At 48.7% G+C, this 23,285-nt stretch overlaps 1 protein-coding gene across 5 annotated transcripts in view; it reads left to right on the top strand.

Annotated features, from left to right (window-relative positions):
* Positions 1-23,285, top strand: part of COL13A1 (collagen type XIII alpha 1 chain) — an 86,385-nt gene that overhangs the window by 26,087 nt on the left and 37,013 nt on the right. For 3 of the 5 annotated variants that reach the window (XM_031063597.1, XM_031063600.1, XM_031063599.1), the window contains 9 exons: positions 1,449-1,456; positions 8,934-8,984; positions 12,693-12,728; positions 14,202-14,228; positions 15,022-15,048; positions 16,094-16,120; positions 16,211-16,237; positions 16,490-16,516; positions 20,249-20,314. In XM_031063597.1, the coding sequence (XP_030919457.1) occupies positions 1,449-1,456; positions 8,934-8,984; positions 12,693-12,728; positions 14,202-14,228; positions 15,022-15,048; positions 16,094-16,120; positions 16,211-16,237; positions 16,490-16,516; positions 20,249-20,314 (296 nt within the window). Of the gene's footprint in view, positions 1-1,448; positions 1,457-6,612; positions 6,650-7,192; positions 7,219-8,933; positions 8,985-12,692; positions 12,729-14,201; positions 14,229-15,021; positions 15,049-16,093; positions 16,121-16,210; positions 16,238-16,489; positions 16,517-18,453; positions 18,511-20,248; positions 20,315-23,285 lie in introns of all 5 variants that reach the window. The other 2 variants (XM_031063601.1, XM_031063598.1) reach the window with 2 other exon arrangements.

Here is a 23,285-nt window from a genome sequence, read left to right as displayed (position 1 = left end):
GTGTGACCTTGCCCTCCTAAATGAGCAGTCTGATCAGAAACCCTTTTGTTGTTTAGGCTTGGTGTAGCAAGTAGGACTGTGACCTCAGCATCAGCACCGTTGGTGGGCCATTGCCAGGCCAGCCAAATCTGGATTGCCCCTGGGCTCCTGTCCTAAATTTGATTGGAGTTGTTTTGAGTTGTTGAGTGTTGACTTGAGCTCTGTCAGCCATCATGAAGGTGGTTATTACTCTTTGTATTTTAACCAAAAGTTACTTTATCTAGAGGTAACCTCTTCTGATCAACCACAATGAAAGCCGTGTCTAACAGTGGCATCTGACAGGGCAGTTTCAGGTCACCAAACCTGGTATGAGAGAGTCACAATAAGTGAGAGATTTCCAATGTGGAAAGTGTTTGTTCATCCAAGGTCTCCAGTTTCTTTAGTGGACTTTCAGCCAGGGGCATTTTCAGGATGAGCATTGTTGCGCAGGTGCTCGCTGTGACATCCGCCTGCCGTGCAAGGAGGAGGCTGCTGCTGTTATCTGTCAGCTTGCCTGTTATACTGCTTAGCCTTGCTTCTTGGCACTCTGTGCGAGGAAAAACAGAGAAAACACAATGTCTATAAAGTATGGAAAATGTAGAAACCCCTGACAGTTGTATGGTGTGTCTTGCTTCTCCCACAGAGAGGAAACCACAAAATAGTGCGTCCGGGGGTTTCTTTCCACACACACAATATCTGTCAGGATTTTGAGGAATTTTCTGGGAGCTGATGAAAGAAATGTGCTGTTTAAGCCCTGATATATATTGTACAACCATTCTGTATGAGGGAGATGCAGTGCTCTACATTGGCAGGTTCCAAAAAAGATTTTCAAAATAAAAGAAACCCAGAGGATTTGAGGGAATTTCTTCTGAGAGGGCAGGTTGGCTTTGATGGGATTAGAGGCAGAAGAAAAGGGGAAAATTTGCTTGTATTAAAGAGAAAAGGTACCTGATATCTTTAATAGCTGCAGTTTCCTCATTAACCATTTCACACCTTCACAAGATTACCGATTCTGGTGGGAAATGGGTAGGAATTTTAGCAGCAAAGGGGCTCTTGCCTCCTCAATTTCAACTTTCTCAGCCCCCATGGGTGGGCAGGATTGTGAGGAGGAGTCATATAAATAACAAGCTCCCTGCTCTCATGTGTGCTGGAGGACCGAAACTGAGTTTGGCAGTGTCAAGAGGCTGACTTGCATGGCCTTCCCAAGGCAGGGCTCTGACAGGGCTGTCAGAGGCTGCCTTGCACTCATGGTGGTTAATGTGGGGATACCTTAATTAACAAGCAGGGAGCTGGTGAAAGTGCATCAGCAAATGGGAGCAGCCTGAGGATAAAGCCCAAAAGATGGTGCAATGTTTTTTTTCCTAGCTCTTCTTGTTAGGATTTATTGAGTTAAAAAATTAATTACTGTTTATTTTTCTTCTCTCTTCCAGGTCCACCTGTAAGTACCAAACCTCTACGGTTATAGAAGCTGTTGACATGGAGTCTGGGGGCATGAAGCCTCCTGTCTGTGGTGTGTGGTGTGGCAGCCACCTTTGCAGTCCTGGCAGCCTGGGCTATCCCAAACAGCAAGTACTAGGGGAGCTCAGGACTGGGTTGGGGTGGGATTGCTGCTGGCTGCAGCTCAGCAGGGACAGGGCAGATCCACGTGGGGCAGGGATCTGTGTGTTAGCAGCTGGCCTCTGGGGGAGCAGGCTGTGTGCGCTTCACATGCATGGGATGCCACGTGCTGAATGAGATGTGTTTGCAGAAAAGGGAAAGACAGATCACAAACACATGGCAGGAGCTGAGCTGCAGGGACTTCTTCCCTGCTACTCACCCGGGCTGGCTGAACTGCTGGGCCTTCAAGTGTAGCTGCGCAACGATCAATTTCGGAGGAAAAATTGTGTTGACAGCTTCCTTTTCAAATGTTAGCTAATGTAAAACCTCAGCACAGACAATTTAGGCTTCAGGAAAATAGCTAGGTTATTGCAGAAATTTTCTTGCAGCTATTACCAGACCCACAGTGAACCAGAAGCAGCAATGCAAGGACTGAAGCCATGTATCAATAGCTCTCAGGATTATAAAGAAACGCTGCATTGTCTCATAGCAGGGTCCTTCCAGAGGAAATGGTTTATATTCGTGTACAATAGAGGGACTATTCAGGGTTTCTGTGAAGGAACATGAGAAGTTACACATACGGTAGTCATCTTTTGTCTGTTCACGCAAAAATGTCTTAAACAGTTTGCAGATGACGTTCTGAGTAGTAGTTGCTGCACAACCTATTTTCTCTCCCCTTTCATCAGGCTGAAATGCTATAGACTCAACTCCCACAGATATACGAGCACAGACCTATTTAATGACAGCAATCTTCCAAAAAGTTGCACCTTCTAGGCCAAAAGGTCTGAAAGCATTTCACAGCTGGAAGGCCTGATCCACACAAAACCTCAGTGATAGCTTGTCCCAGGGGCTTTCAGGACTGGCTGTTTCAGCATTAGCTGTGGCTTTTTGGGAGGAGAGCACACCTCTGCAGGCAGCTCCAACTGGAGTCCCTCCATGGCAGTCCCTGCCACTGCAGCCTGGGCAGCCCATATGTTGGCACTAAAGGGATGAGATGGGCACAAAAATGGCAGTGCTGTTGGCATTTCTGTTATTGCTGTGAGAAATTAGAGAGAAATCACTAGATCAACACAGATGTCTTCTAGAGAGCAGTCAGTGCCTTTGTGGGGTGAGGAAGACACACACCCCAGGCTTCCTCTGCAGCAATAAGGGTGGAAACCTAATATTGTAATGAGAGATTGAAGCCTGGCAGAAGCACATGGGACCACCAGAGAAGTGCTGACATTATATGCTACTGTATCCTGGCTTACTGCGACCCCTGAACCTGTCTCTGCTAGCAGACTTCTAGGACAGGCTCTGAGGAATGCTACAGCCAATGGAAATAACAAGAGGAAGTTGGGCAGACTGAGTGTTCTCAGCCAAAGTGGAATTTGTCTTGGACTAGTAGGACCCTCATCTCATTCAGGACCTCTTGGGTTTCTGATCAGCTGGCAAGTGAAATCAGCTCAGTCACTGTGAGCAAAGGTTCACCTCTGAAAAGCCAAGTGAGTTCTACATGTCACCATAGGAAGTACTCCCCCACTCCTGTGTATTTCTCCTGATTTGAAATGGAAATGGTTTTATGAGCAGCAACCTGAGCTCCTTCCTGGCTGATTGTCATGCACATTGTTCTGGATAGTGACCCCAAAGCAATGACCACCCCACATCTCTCTCCTGTTTTTGTTTCCCAGCTTGCAAAAGAGACAACAAACTGTGTGACAGGGCTTAGCTCCCAGTGCAGGTGTTGGCTTGAGTGTGGAAATGGGCAGAAATACTCATTAGAAATGCACTGAGCCCTGCTTGCAGTCTAGGACAACAAGGACTCCAGGGAAATGGATGAGCACCACCAGAGCAGCAAAAGGGAACTTCATGTTCTTCTCTTGCCCAACGAACCCTTCCACCCTTATTCCTGAAGCCAGTGAAGGCTTTGGTGAAGACAAGGGCAACCCGCAGTCATGTAAGATATTTGATGAGATTGGGACTAAAAGGGGTGAAGGAAGGAAGTGATGAAATCCTGCAATAGTCCTTTTGCTGTCTGGACCACATCCGAAGCAAATGATCCTCTCACGGACATTTTCTCTCCCATTTCTGATCATGCAACATTTCTGTGGCAACTGCAGCAATTCCATACATGAAAAAATAATATTTAGCAGATGGAAACTAAGGAAGAAAGTCAAAGCCCTGTAATTAGCTTGTTCTCCGTGGACTTGCAGATACCTTCAGAGCTCGTGCAGAGAGCTGTGGGTAGAGTCGTGCCAAAAGGAGAGAGAACTTCACAAGCAGCAGATTAGGAAACCGAAGCAATCAGAGCTGATGGTCAAGGAGCTGTGGAGAGTTTTTTTAACCATTCTGTTTCCTAAACACTTCCATGTGATTCCATGTCTTTAACAAGCCCTCCTTTTGGAATTTGAGGCTGGCTTTTTCTGTTTCAGTGTATTTTGTTCCAGGGCCTCACAGAAAGGCCACAGCTCCTGGTAAATACTTCATTATTTCTGTTTCATCCCCTCATTCTTTCTGTCTGACAGTACTTTGATCAGGAGGCCCCCAGCATTCATAAGGTGGTAGAAAGCAGACTTGCATAAAAAATGGGACATGGAATAGAATATTGCATAACAGGACGTGGCCCATACAGAGCAGGGTCTACAGGAGCTTTCTAGGTCCAGACTTAAAGGGTAGCATGATCCTCATGAACCCTCCTATGTGTGGGAAACACTGCTTTTGAAGATGTCTTTGAGGGTCTGGTTGAAGAGGCAAAAGTGTTCAGTGTTTTCACTGATGGGATTTGCTAGTTGCAGCAGGATTTAGAACGCCTAAGTCACCTTGGGACAAATGCAAAAATCCATAATAACAGTATCTGCATCTGAGTTAGTCATGACTGAGGAAGGAGCGTGGGTTTTGGAATTACAGCAGTGTGATTTTCTGGTGATGGTTCCCTGCTCCCCAGGCTGTGGCTCACCTGGAGACTGCACGAGCCATAAGCGGCAGTTTCCCCGTGAAGGAAATGCAAACTGTGCTGCTGGCTCTCCCCTGGCTCAGGACAGGGGCTGCTGCTTGCTTTTCATGCTCTTTTAACTCTGATGTGGGAGCTTCAGGCAGCTTTTCATGACTTTATAACCAACCTACACGGTATCATCCACCCACAAGTGCTCTTTCCCGGCTGCCTGTCACAGACAACCTTTCCTTATAAACATCTGGCATTTATTTGCTGTCCTAGAGGGAGCTCCCCCTTTGCTGTAGCCCTGCACAGTCACATTCCAGACACGGTGCCGTCATGTACCACTCCAGGTACTCACAGGGGACCTGACACAGCTCAGCCCCGACCTTGGGCCCTTCCTGCTCGGGCACCAGCCACAGCAGAGACAGAAGAAGCAAATTCAGCTTTTACCTCAAAAGCCACGAGGGAAATCAGCCTGGGCTCAGCTCTGGAGGAAAGCAGCATTTAAAGGACTGAAAGCAGAGGAAAGCTCAGTATTTTGTTTTCCAGCAGCCACAAAGTAATGCCAGGGCCAGATGCTGACACCAGGAGCTCTACTCACTGCTGGCACACAGTGATAGGCAAATATTAGCAGGACTGAGAACCCACCTAAAACCCTAGAAGAAAGCAGTTTCCCATAATGTATCCTCAACAAAACTTAAAATCAAGCAGCTGTTCAGGGTTTCATCCATCTGAAAGGAGTGCTTTTGCAAAGTGTACATGGCTCTTCAATTTATCACAACATAAGCTGCATTGGAAAGGAATGCCCCCCCATACCAAACAGCCCCCCCAGCTCTGCAGAGGGAAATGACTGAGCTTCCACCAGGGAATGGTTTGATCCCAAGCAATAATGTTTGAGTTTGGGATACACAGCCTTTGTGTACACCCAGAAGAACAAACAGAGCTAAGTGCCTTCCCCTTCCAGAGATCTCAGATTATGTTCACACGCGCTAGGACTGAACGTGTGGGGAGGCATAAAGAGGTGCCACCAATGGGGCTGGTGTCTCCAGCTGCAGAAACCAGAAAACCAGGTTTATGTCTACAGACGCAGTCAGCCAGGGGCAGGAACATTCTGTTTTACATAAGGCAACCCCAAACATCGCTGGAAACAGAACTGAGGGATTATTATCATGTCATTTTTGCAAAATATAGAGCAAAAGCTACATGACTGCTGAAGCCATAATCATCAAGATCCTTTAGCAATGAGCTGCTATCTTCCAGATCTGCACAGCCTTCAGTTTTGGTGACCAGGAATGCAGAGGGGGGGTATTTTTTTTTTTTTTGGTAATTGCATAGTACAATTTAGCTGTAAGAGGCAGCCAACTGCCTTGTAGGTAAGTGGGTGCAGAAAATTGTCACTGGTCCTATGTTCATGTGTTTACGAGGCTCTGTCCAGTGTCACCTGACCCAAAGTCATTCCCAAAACCACTGTTAGGATCCCTCACATGCTGACAATGCACTGGGAAGTATCTCAGAGGGGTAGAGGACACTGAAAACAGCTGCTCATATGTCTTCTTCCAGACATGCTTTTTCCTGTGTCAGCTTGTGTTCTCACATTTTTCTCTTGTTTCTGGACAGGACAGTATTTTTAAGTCTAAAAGAATTGTGTTTTAAAGTGATAACTCTATAAATAAATAGCTAACACCCAGATGACTTTGGTCAAGAAAGAGAAAAATGTGACAGTGGGCCACTGCGGAAAGCCAGTTCCCAGGACCTGGATTTTATGAAGTGTTGGAAATAGGGATAGTACTTTGTTTGACTGGAGACTCCTGTCCTCCTTTTGCTGCCTAAATTGCTGTATGTAATTTCTCTTGTGAGATGTGTGGGTTTGTCATATGTGGAAATGAGCTGGTGCCTCACACATTCTAAAGACAGGTTCGGGCACACGCAAACACATTTTACTCTTTAACTTTCTCCCTCTCAAAATCCCTGGACACTTGCACCACAGTGTGAAGCTGCTGCTGTGGCTTAGTTCAGTTGTGCTGTTTTATAACCTTGCTTTTGTCCAGTTACCAATTCCCTCTGATTTTTGCCTTAATTGCCAGGGGGACAAAGGTGCGATGGGAATCCCTGGGCGGCCGGTAAGTCAAACCCTTTTTTGTGTGCCTTATCCTTCCCATTCTCTTCCAGCCCCCAGGATTTGGGGGTGGCTTTCAGGATAATCCTTGTCAGTTGGAGCAAAACTACTCTCCCTGAGCCCCGTACCTGAGGGGCTCCCCTGGTCTCAGCAGGGTGACCAGCCCTGCAAGCCACGTACATGCTGGGGGGGTGTTTCCATTTCACCTGCTGTCCTATCCAGGCCCTCCTCTGGTTCAGCATCCCCCTGTTTGGGTGTCTCCCGCTGCCACCTGGTGCACCAGCTGGGCTTGCAAACCCTGGGTTTCCTAACACGCACCCCTGCTTGCCACTGGCAGCTGCCCTGAGCAAAGGGGGCCATGGCATGCCTGGCTGAGGGCTGGATTTTGGAGCTGCTCCTTGCTCAGGCATCCCCTGGTGAGGATGGGGAAGAGGAGTGGGGCAGGAGCTGAGGCCACCCTGCTGGTGCCAGCCCCATAGCCAGGGTTGTGGGGGGCAGAGCGTGCCTTTGCCTCTGACGCCTGTGTTTGTGTCTCTCTCCTTTCTCTCTCTTAAAGGGGAAATGTGGAGAGAAGGTGAGTCAGCTTCTTGTAGCCTCTAGCATCCCCAAAATGTCCTCTTCCAGGGCCAGCCCAGCTCCCCTGTCACAGTCATGGCCACTGCAGCCAGCTTTGGGCTTCCACACCCCTGGGATGCCCCATCTTCCGTGTCAGTGCAAGTATATTTCCCAAATTCCTTCCAGGCCACTCAGCCTCCAAAGATGCTGTGTTTCTTGTTTATGACAATTTACTAACAGCCTAAGAGCCAGTGGGCACATGCAGGGCTTCCTTCAAGGCTTCCTGGATTTTAACCATTGACTTTCTCCCCCTCTGGCAGCTCTGCTTGCCCCAGCCAACCTGCAGGTCCCCTCTGCCTCCCAGGTTAGCCTGATCCCTGGTGCAGGTGGGAGCAAGGAATAAAAGTGGCATGGCACGCTCCTGTTTCTGACATGGTGGGGCCTCTTCCTCCTGAGGAAAGCTCATGGTCTGTGGGACACCATCTCACAGACTGTGTGCTGTGCAGTGAGTGAGATTTGTACCCACCATGAAGTACTGGTTTAAGGTGATCCTACTGCTGGCCTTTTTCTGGCATTTCAGTGTTAGTATATTTTCCCCAGAGCTGTGAGTACCTCCCTCTGGGAGAGCAGGGAAATGGAGGTGTTTGGGATTTGCGAATAATTGAATAACAACGTGTAGAAATTAGGAAAGGTAGGGATGTTTACCTGACAAGGAAGGTCATCTATGCAATACCATACCAGACCCATTTGCTCCTCTTCATAATAGAAAAACACAACAAGGAAAGGGAAAGTAGGATAGAGATTCTTCATCCTTGTGTTCACTGTTTGCTCATTGGAGCCAACCAACATCCAACAGACCAGAATTTCCCACCTGAAACCATTCTGTTTTTTTCTCTGCATATCCTTGTATTTGTTTCTTGCCAAAGTTTTCATGAAGGGACAGCAGATAGATACAAACAAACAATGGAAAAAAAATCACTCCTAATTGCCCCTGCTGCCCCAGAGGCCTCCCTGAGAGCCCTAAGTCTTTGGCAGTCCATAGCTTTGTTTTTCAGAGTGCTTTGCTTTCTTGCAGGCTGCTTGGTTTATGGGATGCTCTGTCCCAAAGCTCCTCAGCCCTGGGCACTTCTGGAGCTGCCTCTCAGGAATCCATCATGTTTCCAAAGAGAGTGACCTGTCCTGCCCATCACGCACTGTGGGTGGCTGGGAGTTGGAGAGGCAGCTGTTTCCTTTTCCAGCAAGCACTTTGCTTTGTTTTCATCCACATCTCAACTGAGTTTGAGACATACACAAGCGAGGCATTTCTGGAGTAACCAGATGAGCTGCCTGCAGCTCCCCTTTCCCTGGAGCCCAGCACATCTCTCTTTTTCTTTCTTCTGCAGGACACAACCCTCCTGGAACTCGCAGGAAGGAAACAGAAAGGGTTTCAGGCCATCTTTCACACTTGCAATGGGGCAGAACATCTGTTTTGCCAGAAAGTGTGTTTTATGTGTTTATACTTCTCCTTGCTGTGCAGCTTCCATTTTCTGGCACATATGAGCAGCTCTCAAGGACATCTTTTTTCCCAAAGTGTCAGGCAGGAGCTGGGAGAGGCAGAACAGCAGCTGCCCCATGAGCCCTGAAGATCTCACACCTAAGGCACCCACATTTAACCCCAGTCTTGACAGGAATATAGTTGTCTTTGTGCTTTCCTCTCCTATTCTCACCCCTGTCCTCTGCTTTGTCTCTCTGCAGGGTGCTCCAGGAGAAGCTGGCATGTCCATCATCGGGCCCCGTGGCCCGCCCGTAAGTGACTTTTCTCTCTATTTTTGTCTGATGCAGGATGTGGGCAAGCTACTGGGAAAGCCTTAGGAGGGGCATTAAGACTCAGCATCAGCTGGAAAGAGCAAAAACCCTGTATAATGTGGTTCCCATGCTGAGCCAGCCTTGGTTTTATACTGCTATTATATACTATATATAATGAAATTATAGCTCATATTCCAGGACAAATGAGGAAGCCTTCCCTTGGCAAGGAAACCAAAGTCCTGCATTTAAAAGGAAGAAACGTATTTCCTTTTTGCAACAGGGCTGCTATCACTTTTGGAGAAAATTTGCCCTTTGCCTGGCTGATTTCAGCCTTTGGTTTAATCAGTAGGGAACAAGCCCCCTGATTTTTCTGACGAGCAGGATCAGAGCTAAGCCAGTGACTGGGGAGCTCACAAAGCCAAAGGATAGTTCAGAGGTCTTTGTCATGTACCCAAAATCTTGGAAGCTCTTTGTCAGCATGGTCACTGCTTATCTGGCTGAGAAAAGGTAGGATTTTGCCCCCTCTTCCAGTAAAAGTGTCTTTACAAGGTGCAACGAGTCAGCCAGACAAAACTTTTTGTAAGGACCGGGCCATAAAAAAAGACCAGGGTGAAGGGTTGGAGTGTTTACATGCCCTAAATGCTGGATGCTTCTTGCACTGTAGCTCAGCCATCAAGCCTCTGCTTTTGTGTGGGTGCAGCCAGACCTCTCCACTCCATCCCTGCACAGCCTCCACCGGAGATTTCCATGAAAAAAGACCTGGAGATTCAATTCTCTCCCTCCCAGTGGGCACTTCCGATTTTGATTAACCTGTGAAGAGCACCGTCCTTGACCTGCAGAGAGGATGGGCTGCTGGCAGCCTTTGTTTCACAGCCGAGGTCAAGTGAGAGAGACCCAGGCAGTGCAAACACTTGGCTACATCTGGCTTTCCAATTAACTTCCCAAAAGCCCCATGACAAGTGTTTCTAATAAAAAACAGCTTTGCCGGTCCCCAGGCCCACCTGCCGGGGATGCTGCAGTTTGAGAAGTGACAGAACCAAAGCCCAGGACCCAAATGGGTCTCCCCAAGGGTTTTATGCCTAGCAGATGGTCCCTGGCCACATGTCCAGCCAAGGAAGAAGGGCTGGCAAGTCTCTCAAGCCAAGCTCTGAGCAAGACCACCCTGCTCCACAAACAGCAGATTTTGGAGGGTAAGTGCCCCGTTGCTTTTGCTGTTTCTCACAAGCTCTGGCTCTCAGCCTTCTGAACAGCGTAATTATAATAATCAGAGAGAAAAGCCATCAGGTCCTGTCGGTGTAGGTCCTGCAAAGGAGACAGTTTTATTGAAGGACACGTGCCTGGCCTGCAGGACAATTTTGTCTGCCTTGCTGCTGTTTGGGAAAGTGCAGAACATGTTGCATCTTTAAAGCAGCAGAAAAATTAGGTGGCAAATGGTATCAAAAATGGGGTTTTGCCTACACCAGTCAAAGCTCTGAGGTGCCAGGACTGGCCCAACTCTACACTTTCCCCCTGCAAAGCCTACTGTGAAGATGATCCAGTTTCCTGGGGAGCTCGTGATAGGTCCAAAGGATGGCTGAACACTGAAGACAAACACGGAAACCCTGGCCAAGGGGCCACTCGGAAAGATGTGGGATGACAAATAGTTTCCAGATTTTTGTTTGGAGGTTAAAGTTTTTGCCGGAGCTCAGAGCTGCTTTAACTCCTGGCCAGAGAGGGACAGTGCACCAATAGTGGCAGAAACAGACGGCCTCCATGATTTGGCAGCTCCCAGGATTACATACTTCATACAATCAACATTTTGAAAAGGAGACAAGGAAAACCAGCCACCCAACAAAAACAGTCTCTTGGAATGGCTCGCTGCTGAACTGTTGTCTTGGCGTGATACCGTGCAAATCATCCTGCTGTCCTCCAAGGAGAAAGAAGCAGCAGTCTGTAGTCTACAGAGGAGGCCAAATTGCACCATTTCCAGGTTTTCTCCCTAATTCTTTTTTTAGCACTTTTTGTCAGGGAGGTGTCCAACAGGGAACCAGAATTCTGGCTAGGATCTTCTTGCTTCTTGCCTTTTCAGAAGCCAGCAGTGGACAGATCCTTTAATTTATAGCCTATCTTCCCTCCTGGTCACTGGCCAACAGGGCCAGGTGGTTTTGTGTGTATCTTGCAAAGCAAAGCTGACCAAGTTCAACTTTGCAGAACTAAAGAAATAAATAGTGCAAATGTGCTTAGGTCCTGCTAGCATTGTGTAGCAAACCAGAACTCTTCAGTGCAACGTGAGGGATTCTGTGGTGGGGGCATCCCTCAAACCCTGCAAAGAGGCTGTTTGGGCCCATCCTCTGCAGGGGTAAACCCTCACTGAGTCTCTCTGCAGACAGAGGGTGCCTGGAGATGTTACCTGAAGGTGAATTTTTTCCTATCAGTGCAACTCTGAGATCTCCCAAAGGATTGTTACTGCTTCACTGTGGCAAACCTCAGCCTCACAGCCCAGGAGCCCCATCTCCTCCTTCCTCTTCCCTCAGCACCACATGGGATCACTCTAGCTAAGGCAGAGATGCACCCTGTTTATGCCCAGCTCTGTCCTAGGTAACTCCTGTGGGGTTCCAGCCCTCCAGTCATGGTAGCTCAAATTGCTGAAGAAAGCTTTTTTTTCCCCAAAATGAGAGAAGACATAAGGAAGCTGGGCATTTTGGCATCCCAGCCCAGCTTTCAGGGTAGGCAGGATGCCACAGTGGTCAGCTGATGAGCGTGGCACAGGATTTACCTCATCCGGCTGTTTCTGTCTACATGAGACTGCTTCAAGATCTGCTGAAGTCTGGGCCAGATGGACCATATGCTTCCTGACCTTTTTCTTTTTTAAACAGATTGAAAAATCCCTAAATGAAGTGGTATCTTCTCTGGATACCAACAAAGCTACAGTAACTGTGACCTGGGATGTCACAAGCCCCAAAAATTGAAGAGCTACGAAAAATTAGCAGCTAGCACATTTTCTCTTTTGTTGGTGTTCTTAAGTAGGGGATGAAGAAGCTGCCAAACACATCCCAAGGCAGTGTTTGCTGTACCTGATCCCAAACTGGTAGCCACAGCTAGCTAGCCAGGAAGGGGCAGGGGGAATAGTTGTGGTGCTCATGTTCCTCTCATCACACAGCCTAACTCTCCTTTTTGTCTTAGCTCTCAGAGGATAAAAATAAAAAGAAACAGAAGAGAAAAAAAAAAAATCTCATCTCCAGAATTATTTCTGAGGAAAATGAATGAGCTGAGATATGAGGGGTGGAGGAGGAGAGGGATGGTTGTATTTAGACACCAGTGACCTGCAAGGCTTGTCTTGCACAGAACAGCACCCTGCATTAAACATCTCAGGTTTATGGCAGCAAGAACTGCCATAAAATGAGCTCAGCCTCTGGAATATACTCCAAAAGCCTAACATATGGGCTAGGGACACCCATTTAATTAATGTAGAAACTTAAAGGAAACTGCCTGCAATCCAAACTGGAGCTGCTCCAGCCTTTTCTTGGCCCTGTACAAATTGGAGTGGGGATGAGAGATTTCCCCTCCTTCCCAAGACACTTTCCCCTTGGAGGGGAATTGGGTAGCTCTTGAGAGAGTTGTAGGATAATTGGTCAGAGGCTGGAGGAAAGGCTCTGTAGAGAGGACTTAGGATCCATCAAAATTCATTTGAGTTCCTCTAAAGTGCTGTCTCTGTTTCATCCTTCCCAGGGACAGCCTGGAACAAGAGGTTTTCCTGGATTCCCGGTAAGTGTAACTCTGAATTTATGAGGTACGGATGTGTGGTACCACTAGGAAGCCTCATAAGTGCTTGCTGTGTCTCATCATTTCTTCCTGAAACCAATGACCTGATCTGATATCACTGGAAAAAGCAGTTTTTTCTTCATTTGTTTTTCTGCTACTTCTTTTCTTCTTTTAAACAGTACTTAGGGAGAAAAAAAAAAAAACCCTACTAAACCAAACCACACGACTCTGAAAGGAAATTAATTCTAAAAAATCCCCAAGTGTTAAAATAACAAAGTTAAAGCCAGATCTGTTCAGTAAAGGAAAATCATCCTAAGAAATACCCCTATCCCAAACAAAGAAAACAACCCCTAGGTAGGGGAAATTCCAACTTTAATTGAGCTTTTAGATGAGATTCCAATAGCAGCAAGTGCCTGGGATCCAAAAAAGGATCCAAAAAAGGCCCTGCTTGTTGAGGGTCAGCTGGGGACTGTGCTGGGCTGAACACCCAGGTCATGCCAAAGGGAAAGGACATGAGGGGGAATTCTTCTCCAGCACAGTTGCAAGGGAACAGAGATAATGCCCAGGAGAGCACAAAGCAAATTTCATTTCAATCCTACAGTTGCTGGCAGCACTCTGTGAAGCACTGAGGCTTCTGAAGAGCTCCAACAGTTGCTATTTATTCATATGCATTTATCCTGGACAGCTACAGAGCCAGGGGCAAACAGCAACACCCCCCACATCCCTGCTCTGGCCAGGCAGCTCAGCTGCTGCTCCAGGATGTGCCAGAGCAGGTCTGCAGGGGGGACTGTCACCCCTGGAAATTGGGAGGAATTGGCAGCCTCCCCCTGTCTGCCCGGGCTCCACAGCTCTGCCTGCTGTGGCAGGGGGGCTGGGAGCTGCCCCTGGGCTGAGGAGAAGCAGATCTCTCCAGGCCCTTGTGGTCTTTGGCTTTTGGAGGAGCAGAAAACAAGTCAGCCCAGCTCATGAGAAAGTGCTGGGTGGGACAGCCCTGTGGAGCCTGTTTCTCAGCAAATGTGCTGAGCTGTATGTCACCTCTTCCCTGAGGCACTTCTGTTATTCTATCACTTGCAGAAATTCCTCTTCCCCCAAAGGTGGGTGCCCTTTCAAATCAAAGTCTTGAGAAAACTACTGATGTTCAGCTAGTTTACCCAACACTGAAAAATTTTAAATTCTGAGATTTTTTTTTTTTGCAAATTGACTATGGATCCCTCCTTGTTTTTGTTCATGTGTCCAGCATTGCTGCTGAAATGTGCTGACAGTGAGCTGGAGCACATTGAAGCAGTTTGAAATCTGGGCTGGTTCTCAGTGGGCCAGGGACCTGCCAGGACTGGACAGGAGGTCAGGGAGTCACCTCACGTCACCCCAGCCCATGCAGTCCTGTGGCACACAGTGCTTCCTGGGGCAGATGGACAAGATGGACGGACACCATCCATGGGGAAAGCATTTCTCATCATTTCTCCTCTTTTATTTCAGGGCCCTATTGGCTTGGATGGCAAACCGGTAAGCAGAGAACTCCTGCAGGCTTCTGCCCTGCCTCCTGCTGGTCTCACTGGGCTGCAGCCTGGGTGTTACACCCTGTGTTTGAAGGGGATTGTTTTGCAGTGCCATGCACATGCATGGATTATAAGAAAATTAGGAGGTTGGCAGGCAGGAGGATGCCACAGATGCCCTGGGGGAGATGCAGGAGTCAGGAGATGAAGGAAGGCAGAGTATGGCCTGTTCCTTTCTAGGTAAATCTATAAACTAGCAGTTCACAAGTGCAGCTGCCTGGCTGCTGCAGGGAAAGCCTTAGCAGGCACTCCCACCCAGAATCAGACAGGCAGAGCAGATCCCCAAGCTATCAGCCCCCTGCCTTAGCCAACAGCTTTTTTCTCTTTGCTGTTGAGCCAAAATGCTGCAGTAGAGGAGGGAAGGGTCCTAAAGACCTCTGTGAGACCTCCATGCTGTCCTTAGAGATTTGCAGTAGAAACCCGAGTTCTTCCCATCCTTCAGAGCTGGGCACAAACAAGAGACTTCTCCATGAACCAAGGGCATGAAAGCCACGTGGCAGCCATGTAGCCAGGCTCCCCACCACCCTCCTCCAGTGCTGCAGTGGGGAAGGAGCTGGTAGCTCACACCTCTGGCTTCTGATTTCCTGGTTTTGCCATGGGAAACTTCACTCCCAAGAGAAATGTGGCAGCACTTTTCTTGTACTGCTCTGGGAACACACACTTCACTCAGCAGAAGCTGTTAAATCAACATCATCTAGAGTGTGCAGTGGCCAAAGCTGATGTGTGTTTCCTTTCTTTTGCAGGGGCATCCTGGACAGAAAGGAGAGATGGTAAAAATACATATGTTTGTCTGTGGGTGATGGGTTGGTTTGCAATGATGCTGGGCCTCAGCTGGAAACAAGCTCAGGGGCAGGGTAGCAATCTTACCTCAGCTGATGCACTAGCTGCATCCCTAATTCTGTAACTTCATAATAGCAGGGCTGGGATGCATGTCTGTAATTTTTGCATTATGGCTAGCACATTCATCATGTCACAACAGCAACTCTCTAGTTAGGCATGGGATGTGTTTTCCTTGCACTTTGCAATTATGTTCTTTAAATATATTCTGGGAGCTGACATTTTTTGTGGTCGGCCTCATAGGACAAGTAAAAGTTGATGGAAAGATTTCTGAAAACCCATCTGGCAGCTTTCAACTTATCTAACAACAACCAAAAAAAAGCATATTTTTTGTATTAAATGTGGTTCCCCCCCACCCCCTTGAAGCTCTGTTTCATATGTGCATCACACTAAAATGCTTTTGGTGGAAAATGACAAACTTAGACTGCACTTCATGGAAGCCCAAATGCTGTCTTGTTCCTCTTGACATCTCTGATAATGAAATCCCAAATATAAGCATGTCAAGAGAGAGGCCCTGTAGTCACCTTCGCTCACCAAAGTGTTGAAGGTTTTCTTCTGCTAATTCTGTAATTCTGTTTTTTGAGCCCGAGTGTCAGCATAGCCCTCTGGCAAGCACATGTTGAAGATCCCCCTCCCCACTCCCCTGTTGCACAATCCCAGCTCAGGCTTCAGTCCTGGCTGCCTCTGGTTCCATCCCAGAGCATGGCTGAGGAGATGCTGTCAGCTGAGGTCCTGGGAACAATAAGGGTGTGTTTTCCCCATGATTTTTTCCCCTGTCCTTTTAATTTTTCCCCCCTGTGGTGCAGCCAGAGCATGTGTGCATTTTTCACTCCTCCAGAGTAACAAAGGGAACCCGGATCTCTCTTGAGAATTTTCTTCACAATTGTTTTTAAAAGCTCAGTTTTTCACCTACTCCATACGCTTTTTGTCACTGTAAATGGAAAAACATCCCCTGTTAAATTCTGTGTTTCTTTAAAGGGTGCTGCAGGTCCCAGGGGACAGCCTGTAAGTATCTCTCCCCCTAATCCCTTTCCCCTTGCATTCGCTGAACTCCCTCATTTACTGAGGCCTTTTTTGATCACTTTTCTCTTACAGGGACCCCCAGGACAAAAAGGAGAGAAGGTAATTTCAGTGGGCGCCTTGCAAAAAGTGAGGAAGGGACTTGGTGCTGCTTGATCTGACTGTGAGTGAGGAGTCCCGAGAGCAGAGGGCTCAGGGGATGGGGACAGGAGGCAGGGTGCAAATTGGCATAGCTGCACTGAGTCCGATAGAGTCCCAATGATTTACACCTTCTGCGGCTGACCCTGCGTGCCTATTTTGGTCGCCTCTGTTTGTTTTTTAAACTCTTTCCTTTTTAATCCCCTTCTTTCACAGGGTCAGTGTGCAGAGTACCCGCACAGGGTAAGTCATTAGCGTTATTATCCTCTGTCCCGTGCCTTCCTGCATGTTAATCCTCCTTCGTTTGAATGGCTTTTTGTCGGAGGTAGGGATCGTTCCATTAACAAGATGCGTCATCTGGGCCCCCGGGGCAGTGCTGGGCTGATTGATGTGTTTCGCAGAAAAGCAGCAGATAAGGTTTTCCAGGAGGGGTGTTGGCTCTCCGGTCTGTCTCTTCCTGCCCACCAGAGCTGACCCCTGTCAGCTCTGCTTCCTGGACACTCTCCTGTGCTTTGTGCTGGAGAGGGGAAGGTCCTCAGCCCAAAACCCAGTGAAACCTGGGGCTTCTGGAGGAGCAGAGGTCACCCACTCATGCCTTGAGCTGCTGCACTGGCTCTGTGCTGTCTTCCTGGAAGACCTGGGGAAAACTCGATCATCATTCTTCCCTTTTTCTTCTCCCTCACGCTGGTGTCATCCCTGCACAGAGACAAGGGGAAGGGCTATGCTCCCTGCTGAGGGTGACCCTGCACTGCTCTGTCAGCTCCCCAGTGAGCTGGTCCCCATGTTGGTCCCCAAGGCTGGTGGAATATCTGCCTGCAGGGAAGAGGCTGAGTGGGAGGGTTGATGCCAGCAACTGTTTAATGAAAGCCCAGGATGTTGCCCCACCTGCTCCTTCATCTTGGCCTGGCCAGCATGTGCTGCAGCCAAGAGTGGAGAGAGAACATCATGGGGTTTGAGGGGATTTAACCAGTTCTAAAAACAACCAGAGTGCTGAAAATCCACTGGAAATGCATTGGAACGACATCATATGAAGTGGCTGGAATTTGTAATCTGGGTGTACAGGGAGACAAGCTTAAGAGCTTTCTGTTTATTTTTGATGGGCCTCTGGATAATCAGCTGGGCTCTGGTCCCTGGCCCGGAGGGAGCAGGGTTGGAGCAGCAGAGCCACTGCAGAGAGAGCTGGGCTGGCAGCAAGGGAGAAGGGGCTGTGGGGAAGTGCCAGTCCCCGTGCAATAACAGCCGCTCAGCTGTGTTTATTTAGTGAGCAGCTCACTGGATTGTTATGTTAAAAAGAAGCCAACAACACTGGTCACCCGAGCAGTGTCCTGAGTTCCTGTTACAGCCCTTGGCTCTGACTGTCCCCAGTGCTCAAGGTGAAAAGCAGTGGCAGGACCCACAGCAGCACTGGGAAGGGAGCTGGTGCATCCCTGGGAATAGGCTGGGTTCAGGCGCACTGGTTTGGTGGGTCAGGGTTGTAGGGTGGCTGGTGAGCTGCAGGAAAAGGGCGGGTTCAAAGCCTCACATCCTGGCAGTGTTTCCTTGCCTCTCATGGAGATACTTTTGGTCTCATGAGGCACCAAGCTCAACATTATAAAAAGCCCATGAGTTGTTCATGGCTGAGACACGCTCACGGGAAGGGTGACTGTCCTCAGATCAACTCAAGGACAGGCTGTCCTGAACTGCAAGTTCAGGGAGCCAGAGGCACAGACCAGCCAGCAGAAGGTGCAGTTCTCTTTCTTCCTCCCTGAATGAAAATTAGGATGGGCCTTGTTGCAGAAATGTGACACTGCTGACAGAATTGCAAGTTATTCTTGCTTTTCTGTTTGATAAGGCTCTTTGTCAAATGTTCTAGGTGAGGAAATGAAAACCAGCATCCTGACAAACCGGGGATATTGTTTCAGTTTTGTTTAATATTTGTTTTCTTAGGAAGGAAATACAAGGTTAGGATATGTGCCTTGGTTCTTGTAGATTCCTATTTTTTTTGTCTGTGTGGGTCTGTGTGGCCTGCACTGCTGTGAGGGGTGAGCCCATGCATTGGTGCTGCCCATTCAGGGTGAGAGGGCCCCTCAAGCTGCTGCCAAGGGCCACTCAGGGAAACGGGGGGACCATCTGTGTTGGCTCTCAGAAATGCTGTTTGTGTATCTGACCCTTTCTGTCTGGTGTGTGTTCCCTGTCCCCAGGAGTACCTAAGTACCACACTTGCAGCCCTGCGCTCTAACCAGATCCTTACGCTGAAGGTTTGTGGGTAGTGCTCTCAGGGGATCCAGTTCTGATGCAAAGGCTCGAGGCTGCAAATCCAATATTGCACACTGCCTTCTGAAAAAACTTCCCATTGGAACACAGAGAGGGCAGGGCAGGAGCTGGGTGGAAGTGCCTTCAGATTTCTTCTCACCTGAATCCATTGCAGGGTCTTGTCTTGCCTGTTTTCAGGACTGGTTCTTTCCATATTCCTCCTTATCCTTTCCAGCATCCTCCCTCAGCTTCCCTGTAAGCTGTATGGTATTCCAGATACCCTTCAGCACTTAAGCAGCCAGGCAAGGCCAGCTTAGCTGGCTCTCCTGAGCTAAGGGGCCTCCTGCACTGTCTTTTAGAAAGGGGAGGTTTGCCTTTGGGTAAAATCAGCCCAGCTGAATTTCCAGCAGCACTGCTTTTGGAGTGATAGCTTGTGGCTGTCTGGATCAGTGCATTTGAGCACAACCACCTAATCATGATGCTGCAAAATTGGGTTACTGCTTCTCTTTGCATCAGGACTGGATCCTTGCTTTCACTGCACACATGAGGTACAATGTCAAAAGGGAATAAAATGTGCTCCTTGGAAGTGTATGGTTTCTGTGGTGGGACACCTGTGGGCACACCTCTGGGATCTGAGTGCTCAGCTCACGTGGGGAAATGTCACTCATGGGCAGGTTTTTGTGCCCAAGCACAGAAAGGCTCTCTCACTTCTCCCTATGTAAATCAAGAGCAGCTTCAATGGAAAACTGATAGGAACAGGAAAGTGGATCAGGCCAGAGCAGCATTCCTGGGCCTGGAGCCGACGTGGTGGGTGCCAGGGTGACAGCAGCGTGCATGCAAGTGGAAACTGGATACAGCAAAGGGATGAACAAATGCTCCTGAGCTTTAGTGCATTTGATTTCTGTGTGTCCGGGTCAGCTTTGTGCCCTAAGGCAGCATTCCTGGCTATAAGTAGTCAGAAGGTGATGATACTGTTGAGCAAGGAAAAACAAAGCACAGGCTGCCAGGGCAATGCCCTACTTAGGTGTCCAGCTCCAAGGCCTGGTCTTGTCCCTTGGCCATGGTGGTTGTGTCTGCCAAGTTAAGTGAACCAGGCCAGGACTTCTGTGCTGACCCCAGCCAGCCTTTTCTGCTCCCTTCCACACCTGGAGGGAGGATGAGACCTGGAGATACACCGAGTTTCCTGTAAGAGAGCTAGAAAACCGCGCTTGGAAAACTTGGAGAAAATTGTAATTCTGATAGATGCCTGGAGATACACTGAGTTTCTGTAAGAGAGCTAGAAAACTGCACTTGGAAAATTTGGGATAGATGCCCCAAATCTGATGATGATGATAAGTTCAGAGAAACAGTCCCATGGCTGGACACCCCAGCAGAGCCAGCGAGAGATGCCTTGCAGTGAGCGCTTCCTAAGGAGATCAGCAGAGCTGAGTCAGAAACCCCCTGGCTCAGTTCTGTTTCCAGGCAGAGGGAGCTGTGAAAGCTCCGTGCAGTGGGGACACTGGGATGCTGAGTGGGCACCCCACACCTGCCAGGCTGGCCCCTGGTGGGTGCCCCTGTGAGCAGCACCAGGAGCTCAGAGGTCTGCCAGCAGGTGCCTGCCCCACGCTGCTCACCTGCCAGGCTTCATTTTCATGGCAATCTCTCTGTTCCCCTCTTCTCTTGTCTCTGCCGTGTCTGCTCTCTGACTCTCCATGCCCTCATGGCCTCCTTTGCCCTGTGACCTTCTGGTTTGATCTTCTTCAGCTGCTGCCTCTCCTCAATTCAGTGCGGCTGGCTCCACCTCCGGTCATAAAGAGACGCACTTTCCAGGTAGACTTCTCCTCCTTGTTGCCTGTTTCTGAGCTTATCCCAATGCTTGCAATTAATCAGCTTGCTACCTGTCTTTCTTCCCCTACAGAGGGCTTTCCAAGAGTTTCAGGCAGAGCTGAGGGACTTTCTTTAAAGCAGAGGAAACCTTTGATGTGATAATGTTGCTAAAAAGAAATGCAGTGAAGCCAGATTTTTGGACTGAAAGAAATGGGCCATGAAGCTGTTCTTGGGGCTGTCGACAAGCAGCCTCCTCCCTTAAGGAGTCAGTTCCTGCATATTCAATCTCCAGAAGAGGTTGGAAGCCTCTTGCTGAAATTCATCTAATGTCTGTGAAATTTAACTGAGATGAATGAATAGGCAAACGCTTCTTCTAAGGGCTAGTCTAGTCTGAGGCACTTGGGGAAATGTGTTTAAATAAGCTCTTAGAATAGTTTCATTAAATTGCATTAAATCTTTGTGTAAACACATTTATTTTGGCTTCCAGGGCCATAATTCATGTTCAGTTTATTTTGGGAATGAATTCATAAAGTGAATTACGGACATATGAATAGTGAATAAGAGTGTCCATAGTCAGAGTTCATGTGGCTTTTAATGAGCCCACTTTATGCTCCCTCATTCCATCAATTGGGATTAGCTTTCCTGTGTGGACAAACTGCTGCAATTACCCCGCTGAAGTGTGCTGGGCACTCTTTATTAAGTGCCTGGGTTTTGTCACCCTGCTGCCTGTCTAGACAGTTGGATGCCAGCAGGGAACTGCAGGAAGCAAGAGACCTTCACCATGAGGTGCGTGGTCCTTGCCCAGCCCTGGACAAATCCCGAGGACGTGAGCCTGTGGTTTCAGTTCAGTTTCTATCGATTCAGCACTCACACCACACAGAGCCCCATGGATTGCGCTGTTTGCCCTTCAAAGTGACAGTCTGGAGAGCCAGGCCAAGGACTGACCTCTTGGGAAGGCTTTGAAAGCTGAAGTTCCTCTCCAGGATGAAGTGGGAAACTTGAATAGCTGCCCTACATCCTGTCGTCAGCCAGGGCTGCAAATTCCCTCTGTCCGCAGAGGAAAACTTCACCGGAGTTCTGCCATGATCCGTTTTGCCTTTGCTGTATTCATTCTCTAAATGCAACAGGGTTTGGTCTGCTCCTACAGATCTGCCAGCACCAGGCAATTCCAGGAGCCCAGCCTGTGAGTACTAAGGAAAACAGTGAGGCTGCAGAATGGGTGTTAGCACCAGCAGCTGGAGAGAGGAAAATCCTGAGCTCTGAGCACATCAGCAGGAGTGCTTTGCCCAAGGGCTGGGGCTTAGCTGAGCATGGGCTGAGTGGGGTCCTCTGTGAGGAGGCTGAGCAAGCACTGCATTGCTGGGGTGCAGGCAGGGTGACTGGCTGGTGTTTTAAAAGAACCGAAAAATTGTTCCAGTCGACAGCTAAAAATATAGAATGACAACTGAGGAAAATGACACCTGATCTCCCACTTACTGTATCCACTTACTGTCCCGTTTAGCTCTGTGGGGGTCCTTCTGTGCTGAGCACATTAATGAGGCTATAATGATGTGGTGATAACACTTTGTGTGTTTAGGGATCTGCAGGGATGGGCACTTGCCTAAACAAAGCCTGCTGTGCCCAAGACAGCAGAGTGAGGGTGATGCAAACGGGACTTGGGGTGAGTGAGCTCCTTCCAGCCACTCCCTGAGCTGGGGCAGGGCTCCTGCTCTGCCCATCTCCCTGTCCCCTGCCAGCACCTTGTTCCAGCACCATGCTGCATTTTAGTGCCCTAAATTTGGAGCACGGACTGGGCTGGCAGAGAGTAGCTGAGGTGGGAAGAGAGGAGAGAGAGCCAAAATGAGATGAGCAAAGCCCCCTTTGCCTTCCCATGGTGCACCCATGCTGGGGGTGTTGTAAGATGCAGTGGGAGGGAAGTCTTTGAAGGTGGAATGAGAGGACAAGGCAAGAGGAAATCTAGAAATATATTCTAGTGTCCTCCCAACATCTTCATTAGATCCAAATTACCTTCCATATTTAAAAGCTATGAGACCATTTACAGTTGAATAGCACTGAGCATGGAGGATAAGGAAGCTTAGAAAAGAACCTTCATTCCTTTGCAAGGGCCACAGGATGAACGAAGATCCTCTTTAAAAGTGGGGAGAAGCAAGGGCACCCCTCCTGCCTGGCCCTGCAGGCTTCCCAGCGTGGGCTGAGGGTTGGGCAGTGAGGCACAGGAAAGGAAAGGGCTGTTGCTCCACACATGACCCAGCTTCTCATGAGCCTGGCCCACGCGTTGGAAATTTTCTTTTAAATAGAGCTCATGGCAGAAAGGATGAAATTTGCAGCTTATTACTTTCATTTATCATTCTAAATAAAGCAAACATCCCTGTATCTGCGTGTTTTACGAAAGGCAGCCAGGATAAACAGCGCACTTGGTAGGAACGCAGGGGACAGATTTCATGCATTTTCCTCCAGTGTGTAAGGCTCTAAAGAGGATAAATGCAGCAGAGACCCAACTGCACACCCACTGACTTTTAACTGAGAAACAGTCATGTTTGGTTTCTAGCTTCCCATGGATCCACCAAGGGAAGTTCTTCAGGTTTGAATTGGATCACTAGCAAGCAGTAGGCTCTCATGGTTCTTTATCTAGGGAGGTGAGCCTAGTGAGTGAACAGCTTAGCACGGGTGCCACAGTGCCCTAGGAGCTGGATTCATCAATCCTAGATCAGCAGTCTGGTATTCAAACGTGCTGCTTCCAACCCACTGTCTCCTCCGTGCCGCTTGGTGCCACGTGCAGCCCCAGATGACATTGCTGAAGCATGAGCCACAGCCACCGAGTGGCCACTGAGGGCCCGGGGAGGAGCTGGCTCAAACAGCTCCATCTCACAGAGCTGAAAATGGCAGGTGGCTCAGCAGGCACTGCCTTGTTAAATCTCAGAAAAACAGGCTCTGCCTGGTGTCCATGGGCCTGCCATGGGTGGGCTCCAGGAAT

Source organism: Geospiza fortis, unplaced genomic scaffold (genome assembly GCF_000277835.1).
Source record: "Geospiza fortis unplaced genomic scaffold, GeoFor_1.0 scaffold637, whole genome shotgun sequence".
Lineage (NCBI taxonomy): Eukaryota > Metazoa > Chordata > Aves > Passeriformes > Thraupidae > Geospiza > Geospiza fortis.
The sequence above is the reverse complement of the archived record's forward strand: the minus strand, read 5'-3'. Positions and strand labels throughout refer to the sequence as shown.